The sequence below is a fragment of the Moschus berezovskii genome, chromosome 4 (assembly GCF_049115385.1).
Source record: "Moschus berezovskii isolate FMDL1 chromosome 4, NW_MosBer_1.0, whole genome shotgun sequence".
In the NCBI taxonomy this organism is placed as follows: domain Eukaryota; kingdom Metazoa; phylum Chordata; class Mammalia; order Artiodactyla; family Moschidae; genus Moschus; species Moschus berezovskii.
The window spans coordinates 123414244-123426973 of record NC_142463.1 but is presented as its reverse complement, the minus strand read 5'-3'; the positions used below and the strand labels follow the sequence as shown (position 1 = coordinate 123426973).

At 46.2% G+C, this 12730-nt stretch overlaps 1 protein-coding gene across 1 annotated transcript in view; it reads left to right on the top strand.

Moving 5' to 3' along the window:
• GPA33 (glycoprotein A33) overlaps positions 1 to 12730 on the top strand; it is a 61091-nt gene that overhangs the window by 30347 nt on the left and 18014 nt on the right. The window contains exon 4 of the mRNA XM_055402700.2: positions 5568 to 5720. Coding sequence (XP_055258675.2) covers positions 5568 to 5720 — 153 coding nt within the window. The remainder of the gene's footprint in view (positions 1 to 5567; positions 5721 to 12730) is intronic.

Here is a 12730-nt window from a genome sequence, read left to right as displayed (position 1 = left end):
GAGGGCAAGAAACTGTACCCATTCCATGTAACTAAATACCCAATCTCTGTGGCCTCCTGCTCTACAAACCAAGGGGATCCTCTTAAATGGAGGGAAAACTACCATCAAATTGCAATGACCTTTGCCTGTATCAGTCAGTTCAGTCGCTCGGTCATGTCCTACTCTTTGTGACCCCATGGACTGCAGTACACCAGGCTTCCCTGTCTATCCCCAACTCCCAGAGCTTACTCAAACTCATGTCCGTCAACTCAGTGATGCCATCCAACTATCTCGTCCTCTGTCGTCCCCTTCTCCTCCCACCTTGAATCTTTCGTAGCATCAGGGTCTTTTCAGATAAGTCAGTTCTTCGCATCAGATGGCCAAAGTATTGGAGTTTCAACTTAAGCATCAGCCCTTCCAATGAATATTCAGGACTGATTTCCTTTAGGATTGACTGGTTGGATCTCCCTGCAGTCCAAAGGACTCTCAAGAGTCTTCTGCAATACCACAGTTCAGAAGCATCAATTCTTTGGTGTTCAACCTTGTTTATGGTCCAACTCTCACATCCATACATGGCTACTGGAAAAACCATAGCTTTGACTAGGCAGACCTTTGTTGGCAAAGTAATGTCTCTGCTTTTCAATATCCTGTCTAGGTTGGTCATAGCTTTCCTTTCAAGGAGTAAGTGTCTTTTAATTAGATAACACCAAGTTCACAATCATAACAACTATCCTTTTTTGACAATAAGTCCTCTACGGATATGATGTCATTTCATCTTTGCAATACATCTGTGAAAGTGGGTATTAGCATTCAAATTTGATAGAAGGGAACACTGAGACCCAAGTGGTTAAATGACTACTAGAAAGTGTCCAAGCTTTGATGGAAACAGGGCTGCTCAAATCCCTTCACTGTTCCCAACCATCAAGCCTTCCAATTCCAGGTGATTCCCAAACTCTTCATGGCTGACGACTTTTCAGCATACCCTTTTTTTCCACTCTATGGCAGATATAAGCTTGCCAATTACGTTTTATGGTGTCATTGCATTAACTTGTGTCTTGCCCTTCCTGTGCCCATGTCAATGAAAGAAGGTTGGAGAGGCAGAGCAGTGCCAGCCATGGACGTGTCCACTGTCCACAGGACATGCCCATCTTGGAAGCATCACTCACTGAAAACTGAGGTTCTGTAACTGCTCTTCCACACTGAAGGTCTTAACCTAGGTCTGGGGCACTGAAGCCCCACAGTCCTCTGAGTACATGGATATTTATTTCAAGGTTTTCATGGGGAGCTTTGATGGTCTTAGAGCTGTAGGAACACCTCCCCTAATCTCCGGGACAAGGCTGACACCATCACATTTTATTATCTTATGGCATTTTTATAGCTGTGTTTCAGTTGACCCAGACCAGGTGGAGTGCCATGATGTGTTTTCTACTGGCTCTGTGGAATCAAGAGTCCGCCTGTTAGTGAAGGGCTCCTCATGTCTAAATCTCTAGTGCACCAGACTGTAGCAAGAAGCCTGTTTCTGTTCTGCTGGCCTGTGCTTGCTCTCCCACTCCAAGGACCTTAGTCCTAACACAAATGAACAAATAGCTGTGTTTGGTGACCCTTTGCCTCTTAAAAATATACTAATTTAAAGAAAGATGAAACAAAAAAAGACAAACATTCACCTGTATCAATGGGTTTTATTTCTCCATGTCTTCTTCCAGCTCCTATCCACATACTTTTTTCTGTACGTAACTGAATTTGTAACCTAACCATAGGAACTTTTCCCTTTTCATTTCATTACCTGCTGTCTTAGCACTTGCTGTTCTTTAAGCTTCATGCCACTTCAGCAAGGGAATGCCGAGTCCTCTGTCCCAGAACTGGACATGGTTTCCAATTTAAGCTATTATAATTAATGTTGCATTAAACCGTTTTGTGTTCACAGCGCTTAATTTTATGTGTATTAGCTCCCGGGAGAGAGGGTGCCCAGCCAGGGAAACGAGCATTTTCCTCCAGCTTCTCTTGTGCACCGTCTGCCCTCCCTCACCGCTCGCCTTATCCTGGTTCACCCGCAGCTGAGTCCCTCACTCTGCTCCACCTGTTCCTTCTCCGGCGGAGTCTGGCTCCTCTGACTTGCGTATTTTACGGCTTTGGTTTTCTTCCGGCAGCAAGCGGGTTTCAGGCAGGGCAGCGGGGCCGATTCAAGCGTGAATGTCCGGATTCCCCGCTTCCTCTCCCAGGACCAGCTGCACTTTAAGAGACGAATTAGTTAAACTCGAAGGGCAAAGACTACAAACGTAATCCGAGATTACGAAACTCGGTGAAAAGACTGTTTTGCTTTTAAAAGAGAGATAATTGGTACTGTATGTTAAGTAAGCCCAGGAAAAAAGATTTTTACAAGTTTTATTTCCAAATGGTTTGCTGCTGGGCTGATTTTAGGCAGAAAAGCTTTTGAATTAAATGGGGTGGTCCGTTCAGGCTGCGTGACCTCACAGTAAACTGAGCCGAGCACGGAGCTTCCGGAAGGAGGGGAACCGCCTTGGTCAGCAAGGGGCAGTCACCTGGCCCGGGACCGGGACCTGGCGCCGCGGGGCAGGACCGGCCGTCTTCCCGGCCTCTGGCGCCCCCTGACGTCTGCAGCGGGAGTCGCAGGCTTTGCAGAGGCCGGGACCCGCTCCCTCCCATCACTCCGCCCCCTATAAATATTCAGGTATAATCTACAATCTATTTAGGAGCTGGGACGCGCCAACTGAGAATCCAAGATCTACAAGAGTCCTATCCCACCCCCAGCCCCTCAGCGGGTGGAAGGGCTGTTGGAACTCGATCTGTGTGATTCTAGGTCCTAGCTGTCCTTAATGGTGAAGGCTGCGGAGGGGAGCTTCGGGGCGGGGCTGGACGGAGTGAGGGCTGGCGGTGCCTAGGATGAGCTGAGGTGGGAAAGTACTTTGAGGGGTGCGGTTTAGGGCCTGGGGAAAGGACCCTGAAACATTCCTCCATAAGGTGGGTCTCCTAGCAAGTGGTTGGTCCCTTGTTTGCCGTTATATCTACTGCTGCCTCTGCTGCTGCTGCTGCTGCTAAGTAACTTCAGTCGTGTCCGACTCTGTGTGACCCCATAGACGGAAGCCCACCAGGCTCCCCCGTCCCTGGGATTCTCCAGGCAAGAACACTGGAGTGGGTTGCCATTTCCTTCGCCAATGTGTGAAAGTGAAAAGTGAAAGTGAAGTCGCTCAGTCGTGTCCGACCCTTAGCGACCCCACGGACTGCAGCCTACCAGGCTCCTCCATCCATGGGATTTTCTAGGCAATAGTACTGGAGTGGCTTGCCATTACCTTCTCCGACTGCTGCCTCTAGAGTGGATTAATTTCCCCTCACCAAACGGTGGCGTAAGAAAGCTAGTCACTGGATATGTTCAGCATATGCTGGCTACTGGTCATGAGCCCTTAGCATGGTTCCGAGTCAACGAGAGACTTCGAAGGTGGTATTGTATTTGTGGCCAGTCTCTTTTGTGGAATAAAAGGTTAGGATCCTGTTAAAGGAGTACCTGGGAAGCAAGGGTGAGAGTTCTTATTGGTAGGGAGGGGTGTTCCTGGACCTCGGAGAGCTCAAGAGCTAAAGCGTGGCCCACAAACAGCTCTGACCAGGAGCCAGTCTCCTCAGAAGTGATGCCCTCTTCCTCTGTCCTGCATATACCTGCTGGCTGGGCCAGCAGGGAGGACAGAGAGCTGTTTGTGAGAGTAGCCCATGGTTAGAAGCCTTTTCCTGCCCAGGCTGCTTCAGTCCCCGGGGTCTGGGCATGGATACCTGAGTCCTGTTCTTGAACCTAGCGCCTTTTAGGTTTAGGGACTAACTGCCTAGGGTGGCAATGGGAAATGCCTTTGATTTGCCCTAGCTGCTCCATGCCTGGCTGCCCCTCACCAAGACAACAGGAAATGAGGGGGCGCACCCAGCAACCACCTGCCTTTGTCGAGCAAATACCAGAGCAGATGTGAGGCTAGAGGGGAGAGGCGCCTCCTGGATAGCCTCTCCCAGCAGCCCTGGGCCGAGTGGAGAATGGAATCCACCCTCCATGCCCAGTGAGTGTGTGCCTGTGCAGTCTGCTCTGTAGAAAGGGCAGCATTGTTTATTGGGGCAAGCAAGCCATCCAAGGGGGCATGTGAAGAAAGAAGCAGGATGGACAGGCCTGCCACTGAGGAATTCAGCAACAGTACTTTCCACTGGCGTCCTCTTCCTCCCACCGAAAAGAACATGACCTGAAGCCTTCTTGCCGCAGGGCCTTTGCACAGGCCACTCCCTTGGGCTGGAGTGCCATCCCCTGTCTTTCTCCAACCCCTCCCATCAGCTCCACTATTGGCTTCATGATTGGGTCAGGGTCCCTTGTTATGCCTTTCCTGTCTCAGCATTGTTGCGTCCAGGCTGGTCATTGTTTTTTTTTTTTTTTGCCCCCACTGGATTCCTTAAACACAAAAACTCACACACTATGTCATCTCCACACTCAGCAGAGTCAGGTATACAGTATTTTTGTAGAACAAACCACTGTACACAGTGGTATGTTAACTTACAGTGTTGAGTGAATGACCCTGGCCTAAGGTCTTCAGGAATTTTAAGAGATCAGGTCGGGCTTATGCATTGAGGGTAGACTATTGGTTTTCACAACCTTCTTTCTGTGGGCTTCCTTTGTGTGTGTCTGTTCTTTTCTGCCCCCTCCATCCTCTCAGCCCTCATTCTCTACCCTGCACATAATCCCACTGCCGCCAGGGGGCTCTTCCATCACCCGGTCACTTGTAATTCCATTTCATCAGCCAAGCACAAGAAAAGAGTACTGCTTAACTGAAGGGAACATTCCTAAGAAGTTAGCATTGAAGGGTTTCAGAGAGAGGCTTTCATTGAAACCAAGGGTAGGCTGCTGATGCTAAGTCACTTCAGTCGTGTCCAACTCTGTGCAACCCCATAGACGGTAGCCCACCAAGCTCCCCGTCCCTGGGATTCTCCAGGCAAGAGCACTGGAGTGGGTTGCTATTTCCTTCTCCAATGGATGAGAGTGAAAAGTGAAAGTGAAGTCACTCAGTTGTGTCCGACCCTTAGAGACCCCATGGACTGCAGACTACCAGGCTCCTCTGTCCGTGGGAGTTTCCAGGCAAGAGTACTAGAGCTGCTGCTGCTGCTAAGTCACTTCAGTCGTGTCCGACTCTGTGTGACCCCATAGACGGAAGCCCACCAGGCTCCCCCGTCCCTGGGATTCTCCAGGCAAGAACACTGGAGTGGGTTGCCATTTCCTTCTCCAATGTGTGAAAGTGAAAAGTGAAAGTGAAGTCACTCAGTCGTGTCTGACCCTTAGCGACCCCACGGACTGCAACCTACCAGGCTCCTCCATCCATGGGATTTTCTAGGCAAGAGTACTGGAGTGGCTTGCCATTGCCTTCTCCGATACTGGAGTTAACTACAGCCAAATCCAGCCTGCAGACTGTTTTCTATGGCGTGTGAGCTAAGAATGGTTTTTACGTTTCTTTGCCTGTTAACAAACAAGGCAGTTCATGTGTGTTGAAGTGAGGGAGTGGCTGTCACCAAGCCCCAACTAATTCCTGGCTTCTCTCTGGCCCTTCCCTGCACAGTGCCGCCCTCCAAGCCAGACTGCGGCATCCAGGGAGAGACTGTCATTGGGAACAACATCCTGCTGACCTGCCAATCACAGGAGGGCTCCCCAGCCCCTCAGTACAGCTGGAAGAGCTACAATGTCCTGCACCAAGAGCGTCAAGTCGCACCAGGTAAAAAGGTCTGCAAGGAAGGCTAGCCCCCACATCGAGGTGCCGCTGAGAGACTGCCAGAGGAGACCCTGGGCTGACCAGTCAGACGCCCCTGAAGGCTGCCCCTCCGCCCTGCATTTTGCACTAGATTATCTTGGACCATCTCTCTAGGCAGCATTTTTTTCATGAGAGTGCCCACCTCAGGCCTAGAAAATCGCATGGACAGAGGAGCCTGGTGGGCTGCAGTCCGTGGGGTCGCTATGGGTCGGACACGACTGAGCGACTTCACTTTCACACATTGGAGAAGGAAATGGCAACCCACTCCAGTGTTCTTGCCTGGAGAAACCCAGGGACCGTGGAGCCTGGTCGGCTGCCGACTATGGGGTCGCACAGAGTCGGACACGACTGAAGCGACTTAGCAGCAGCAGCAGCAGCATAGGTTACTGTGACAGATAATAACATTGTACACGTTGTTTTCTTTATTCCCCGTAACTGAATTCTCTCAAGTAAGCATGTATCAGTAACCGGTCGCTGCACAGGCATTGGTGGGATTTTAGTTTTGATTAAGATTATGTCCTAAAGTATACATTTGAGTCCTCAAGTCTGACTCTGTGGCTCCACTTAAGGATGGAGAAGTTTCTATTTCCATCCCTTATCCAGGCAGATACATCTCGGACTGCCCTGGTTCCCACCCCTAAACTCAACGCCGTTATATGGTCCCACCCACTACACAGCTGGGTCTGCTATGAAGTCCCACATTCTCAGGGAAGGAAACAGTAGGTTCTGCTGTGGTTGCCAGGAGACTGGTTTTGTACCAGGCAGTTCGGTATTTGACCTTTCGATCAGGAAACAAACTGGAAAGGAAAAAGGAGCTGTATAAACATCCCATGGCCATTACCTTGGAGTCAACTAATGTGGGAAAACCCCAGTGGAATCCCTGGGCCCTGTTTCCACCCGCTGCTTAGCCAGCTGCACCCAGCACTCCTGAAGATCAAGAAAGACAAGGTCTGGAAAGTCCCATTGGATTAACTTCTGGGAAGACTTTCTATCCAGTGTGTGGAAAGGAAGTGGGTGGCGGAGCAGTGGGTGTAGACAACAGGTCTGAGGAGATGAGACGGGAGAGCAAGTCCCACCAAGTGAGGGCACAGATCGGAGCTCCCGCCAAATGAGGGGAACTTAAGCACTCTACCATTCGTTTGTTTGGGGGTAAAACAAGAACTTCTGAAAAGTTGGAAGAAAAAAAAAAGAATTAGTAGCACCCACTCTATTGAACGTAAAATAGAAGATGTATTATGGATTTCAACAAGCTTCTGGATTTGTTTACATATTTCTGGCTGGCAAGTTTTTATTGAGTGTGTCAAAACTGGTTGGCAGCTCTCCTCTGGCTGTATCACCTCCCTTCTCTGGGCTGTGAACAGCCCAGGGACTCCATAAATGGTCACAGGTCAAGCATAGACGCTAGTTGATCTGGCCTTCCAGCACAGTGTGTATAGCAGAGGGCTACATGAGTGTGTGCTCAGTCACTCAGTTGATTCTTTGTGGCCCCATGAACTATAGCCTGCCAGACTCCTCTGCCCATGGAGTTTTCTAGGCAGGAATACTGGAGTGGGTTGCCATTTCGTTCTCTAGGGGATCTTCCTGATCCAGGGACCGAGCCTGTGTCTCTTACATCTCCTGCATTGGCAGGCAGATTCTATACCACTGACCCACATGTCAGTGAAGCTAGCAGAGGGTAACAAGATGGGAAATGCTGCCATAGTTTGTATCCAGTGGTGCTAGAACCTAGAGGGGTCAAAGAAGGTTTCTTCAAGGAGGGGGCACTTGAACAGACAGGAGAGCATGGTGTTAGGAGCACGCATGGGCTTGAATCCTGGCTTGTTAGCTGTGTGACCTTGGCAAGTTAGTCTCTCTGTGCCTTCATTTGTACCTCTGTAAAATGGGCATAAAATTAATATTTATTTCATAGGGATATTGTGAAGATTTTTTTTTTTTTTTGGTTTCTCTTTGCAGCATGTCAGATCTTAGTTTCTCAACCAGGGATCGAACCCATGCCCCTTGCATTGGGATTGTGGAGTTAGGGAAGTCCTTTTGTGAAGTTTAATTAAAAGTACATATAAAGTACTGAGACCAAGTGCCTGGTAGAATGATTAGCTGTAATCTGAGCTGGTTCCTTAAGAATGAGTAGGCTAGGCATGGAGAAAGCTTAGGAACTGTGCATGCAGGAAGGATGGGAGGTACCACTGAAGAGAAGCTGAGATGAGAGATGATGGAGGGCCTGCATATTGGACTAGGGAGGCTGGCCTCTGCCCTGGAGGATGTGGGGACCCTACGCACAGCTCTCCTGCCTCCATCAGGAAAGATTCCTCTGCTTGTTAGAAACCAAAGCTCAATTTTTCAATGATTCAAAACATGAGGGCAATGAAAGAGGTTAAGTGGAGATTGCTTAGTTACCTTGGAAAAGATTTATTCTGCCTCTAGTTAAGAATTACTTGGAGTCAGAATTGGGATTTGACAGTGACTGAAAAAAGCATCTGGATGGTGGTGTGGGTTGGGGTTGTTCTTAAAGACTTCGGCTCTGCCTTGCCTCATGGAGCCCTAGGGAGTCTATTGTGTCATCTTCTGTAGGTCAGTTGAAATCCATTTCTGACTTTTAAAATATTTTAAAACAACGCACAGTGGGCAATCTGGGGAGCAGAGTTCCTCAACCCTTCTACATCTAAAGAGAGAATTCTCAACATTAGAGATTGTTTCCTTTAACTTAGATCAGCAGGAGTAAGCCAGCAGTAAAAGGACAGGGAATCTGGAATCAACAAATGAGGGTTTGAGTTCTGGCTCCTTCTGTCACTCGTGGCCTCTCAGACCCTTAGTATCTTCATCTGCAAGTTTGGGATGATAGTTATACAGCCTTCCCCAAAGACTGTGGAGAGGGTAAGAGGCGATCACATATGTGATACCTCTGAACATCCTTGTAAACCCTGTCAGTCAGCTGAGTTTCATACACTGAAGGAATAGGAATCTGGGTAGCAAGGAAGGTGGGAGAAGTAATTCTAGGGACGGGAGCACTTTAGGGGAGGATGTTCTGAAGTTTGGGCTTCCCAGGTGGATCAGTGTTAAAAGAACCCACCTGCTGATGCAAGAGATTCAGGAGACCCAGGTTTGATCCCTTGGTCAGGAAGACCACCTGGAGAAGAAAATGGCAACCCACTCTGTTATTCTTGCTGGAGAATCCCATGGACAGAGGAGGCGGGTGGGTTACAGTCCATGGAGTCACAGAGTCAGACACGACTTGGCACACTGAGCACACACTCCCACACACATTCTGAAGGGTGGGCATGGCTGTTGCTCCCAGCAGCCAGGGGAGATCTTGAAGGCAGGTTGAGCTTGTTGACAAACCATGGGATCAGGGAGATGGTGGAGTAGGGGGCAGAAACGTTAAACCTTGTCAATTTGACTTCAGTGTCTCTTACTGACCTGGGCCGCTCTGGAGGGAAACCTCTCCCTGGCTGCAGTAGAGGGAATGTGGAAACCCTTCTGTCCTGTGTGTTCCCCTTCTTGACCACGAGGTGTCATTGCAGAAGAAACATTCATTTTGGCCAGATTTCAAGAATGATTGGGTCCTTTCCAGAGGAAAAGGGACTTGGGAGCTCCAAATCAGAATCAAAACGGGTCTTGTGGCAATGTGTGTTCACTGGTTAATCCAAGAGTAGCTTCTAATGTCCATTGTTTGTTTTGAGAGACTGGGAAGGAAAGTGGTGACTCTGGCCTAGGCTGCCACATGTTCCCAACCCTAAACAGGGCCAGGAGCACCAAGCTGGGCTCTGATAAATGGGAAGAGCCTGGCAAGAGTCTGAGGCTTTCCACCTTGATCTGTCTGAAATGTGCTGGGCACATTTAACACATAGACCGAGTTCATGTTCTAAAATAGTGGGACTCTGTTAAGAGCCATACAGACCTGAAACATGTCCAGGTTCATAGAATATTTCTCAGAATGGTTTTGTGTTCCTTCAAGATGCGTCTTGAAAATACAAAAATCCAATTGGTTTAGAAAATGAGGCCATTAATACCATAACCCCGTGTTAGAGGTGTCCGGTGCCGTTAGCACATCAGAAACTCTAACTCACGCTGAAATTGCTTTGGTCATAAACCCTTTCTTAGTATCATATGTTAATATCACATGTAAACAGTGTTCCAGAAAAATTGCCAAGGTATGAAATTCTAGGATGGTAGGAATAGCATGTTTCAGAGAATGAGTAACCAGAGACTATCATGCTGAGTTTCAGGGGATGAGTCTGGAGAAAGTATATATGAAAGGATTGGAAGAAAATAATCTCAAATCAAAGTTTCCAGCTGGTGAGATTATGAAAGCTTTTTATTTTGTTCTCTGCTCTTCATAGAGGCCTCCTCAGACCCTTCAGCTGAGATTAAGATCTAATAGGGTTCCCATTATGAACTTTAGTCACTCTGTAATCACCATAGCTTAATGTCTGTTCTCCCTTATATACACCAAAGGATAGGGACCCTCTTCATCTTGTTTCGAACTGATGTGATGAGCATAGCAAGATTTTCTAGATTAGACTAAATTGAAGTAATAATTTTATGTCATAAATTCTTGTATATTATGTACATGTTATTATAATGAGCATAAAGCAACATAAGTTTTTATAATGAGCATCCATTGTTTGTATATCTTATTCTTTCTTTTAAACAGTTTTTATTTTATATTGGAGTATAGTTGATTTAAAATGTGTTAGTTTCAGAATGATTCAGTTATACATATACATATTCTTTTTCAGGTTCTTTTTCCATTTAAGTTATTGTGCTATCCTGTGCTATACTGTAGGTTTTTGTTGACTATCTTATATATAGTGTGTATATATGTTAATCTCAGCCTCCTAATTTATCCCTTCCCCTACATTTCCCCTTTGGTAATCATGTTTGTTTTCTAAATCTGTGAGTCTGTTTTTTTTTTTTTATTTATTTAAAAAAAGTTCTACACAATGCCAAAAACATTAACAGTTAAAATTTCACCAGATGAAAAAATACTATAAAATACACAGTTGTAAAAAGCTACATTAAGTTATTTTACAACTGCCTCAAGCTGCAAAAAGAAAATAACCCCAGTCCCATCCCCATGAAGGAGGCACACGAATGACTGGATTCCAAGAGTTACAGGAATGAGAGCTGCTCACTTCCCAGAAACTACAGCTCACAGAAAACCAACAAAGGCACGAGATACAGACCATTTACCCACGAATGTGTAAAACTCAAGAAAGTCCACATCATCCCTACAACACGTTGAAAGTGCTTCAGAATTCACACGATACTAATTTTCTTTTGGTTCTGGTCAAACTATATATACCAGTTTATAACAAATGGTAAAATCTGTAACTCTGTTCAAAGTTTTAAAAGATTACTTAAGAATAGTTTCTTGTATTTCTATGCCACCTTTATAGTTCTGGTTTCTCATTTCTTATTTAGTAAATTCAGCATGCAGGTTCTTTCCCAGGCTAATTTATACACTTCTGGAAGGAACGGCCTCTTAAATCCACAGAGTGTTGAGGTGGGGAGCCCCCAACCACGTCAGATTCGTTCACATATGATAATATACATGTTTCAATCCATTCTCCCAAATTATCCCACCTTCGCCCTCTCCCACAGAGTCCGAAAGACTGCTCAACACATCCAAGTCTCTGTTGTTGTCTCGTCTACAGGGTTATCATTATCCTCTTATGTGTTAGTATACTGTATTGGTGTTTTTCTTTCTGGCTTACTTCACTCTGTATAATAGGCTCCAGTTTCATCCACCTCATTAGAACTAATTCAAGTGTATTCTTTTTAATTGCTGAGTAGTACTCCATTGTGTAAGTGAACCACACCTTTCCTATCCATTCATCTGCAGATGGACATCTAGGTTGCTTCCATGTCCTGGCTATTATAAACAGTGCTGCGATGAACACTGGAGTACATGAGTCTCTTTCAATTCTGGTTTCCTTGGTGTGTATGCCCAGCAGTGGGATTGCTGGGTCATATGGCAGTTCTATTTCCAGTTTTTTAAGGAATCTCCACACTCTTCTCCATAGTGGTTGTATTAGTTTGCATTCCCACCAACAGTGTAAGAGGGTTCCCTTCTCTCCACACCCTCTCCAGCATTTATTGCATGTAGACTTTTGGATAGCAGCCATTTGGACTGGTGTGAAATGGTATCTCATTGTGGCTTTGATTTGCGTTTCTCTGATTATGAGGGATGTTGAGCATTTTTTCATGTGTTTGTTACCCATCTTTATGTCTTCTTTGGAGAAATGTCTGTTTAGTTCTTTGGCCCATTTTTTGATTGGGTCGTTTATTTTTCTGGAATTGAGCTGAAGGAGCTGCTTGTATATTTTGGAGATTAATTCTTTGTCAGTTGTTTCATTTGCTATTAATTGCTCCCCTTCTGCAGGCTGTCTTTTCACCTTGCTTATAGTTTCCTTTGCTGTGCAGAAGCTTTTAATTTTAATTAGGTCCCATTTGTTTATTTTTGCTTTTATTTCCAATATTCTGGGAGGTGGGTCATGGAGGATCCTGCTGTGATTTATGTCAGAGAGTCTTTTGCCTACGTTCTCCTCTAGGAGTTTTATAGTTTCTGGTCTTACATTTATCTCTCTATTCCATTTTGAGTTTATTTTTGTGTATGGTGTTAGGAAGTGTTCTAGTTTCATTCTTTTACAAGTGGCTGACCAGTTTTCCCAGCACCACTTGTTAAAGAGACTGTCTTTTCTCCATTTTATATTCTTGCCTCCTTTGTCAAAGATAAGGTGTCCGTAGGTGCGTGGATTTATCTCTGGGCTTTCTATTTTGTTCCATTGATCTATATTTCTGTCTTTATGCCAGTACCATACTGTCTTGATGACTGTGGCTTTGTAGTAGAGCCTGAAGTCCGGCAGGTTGATTCCCCCAGTTCCATTCTTCTTTCTCAAGATTGCTTTGTTTGTTTTCTAAATCTGTGAGTCTGTTTTGTTTCGTAAATAAGTTCCCCCCATATCATTTTATTA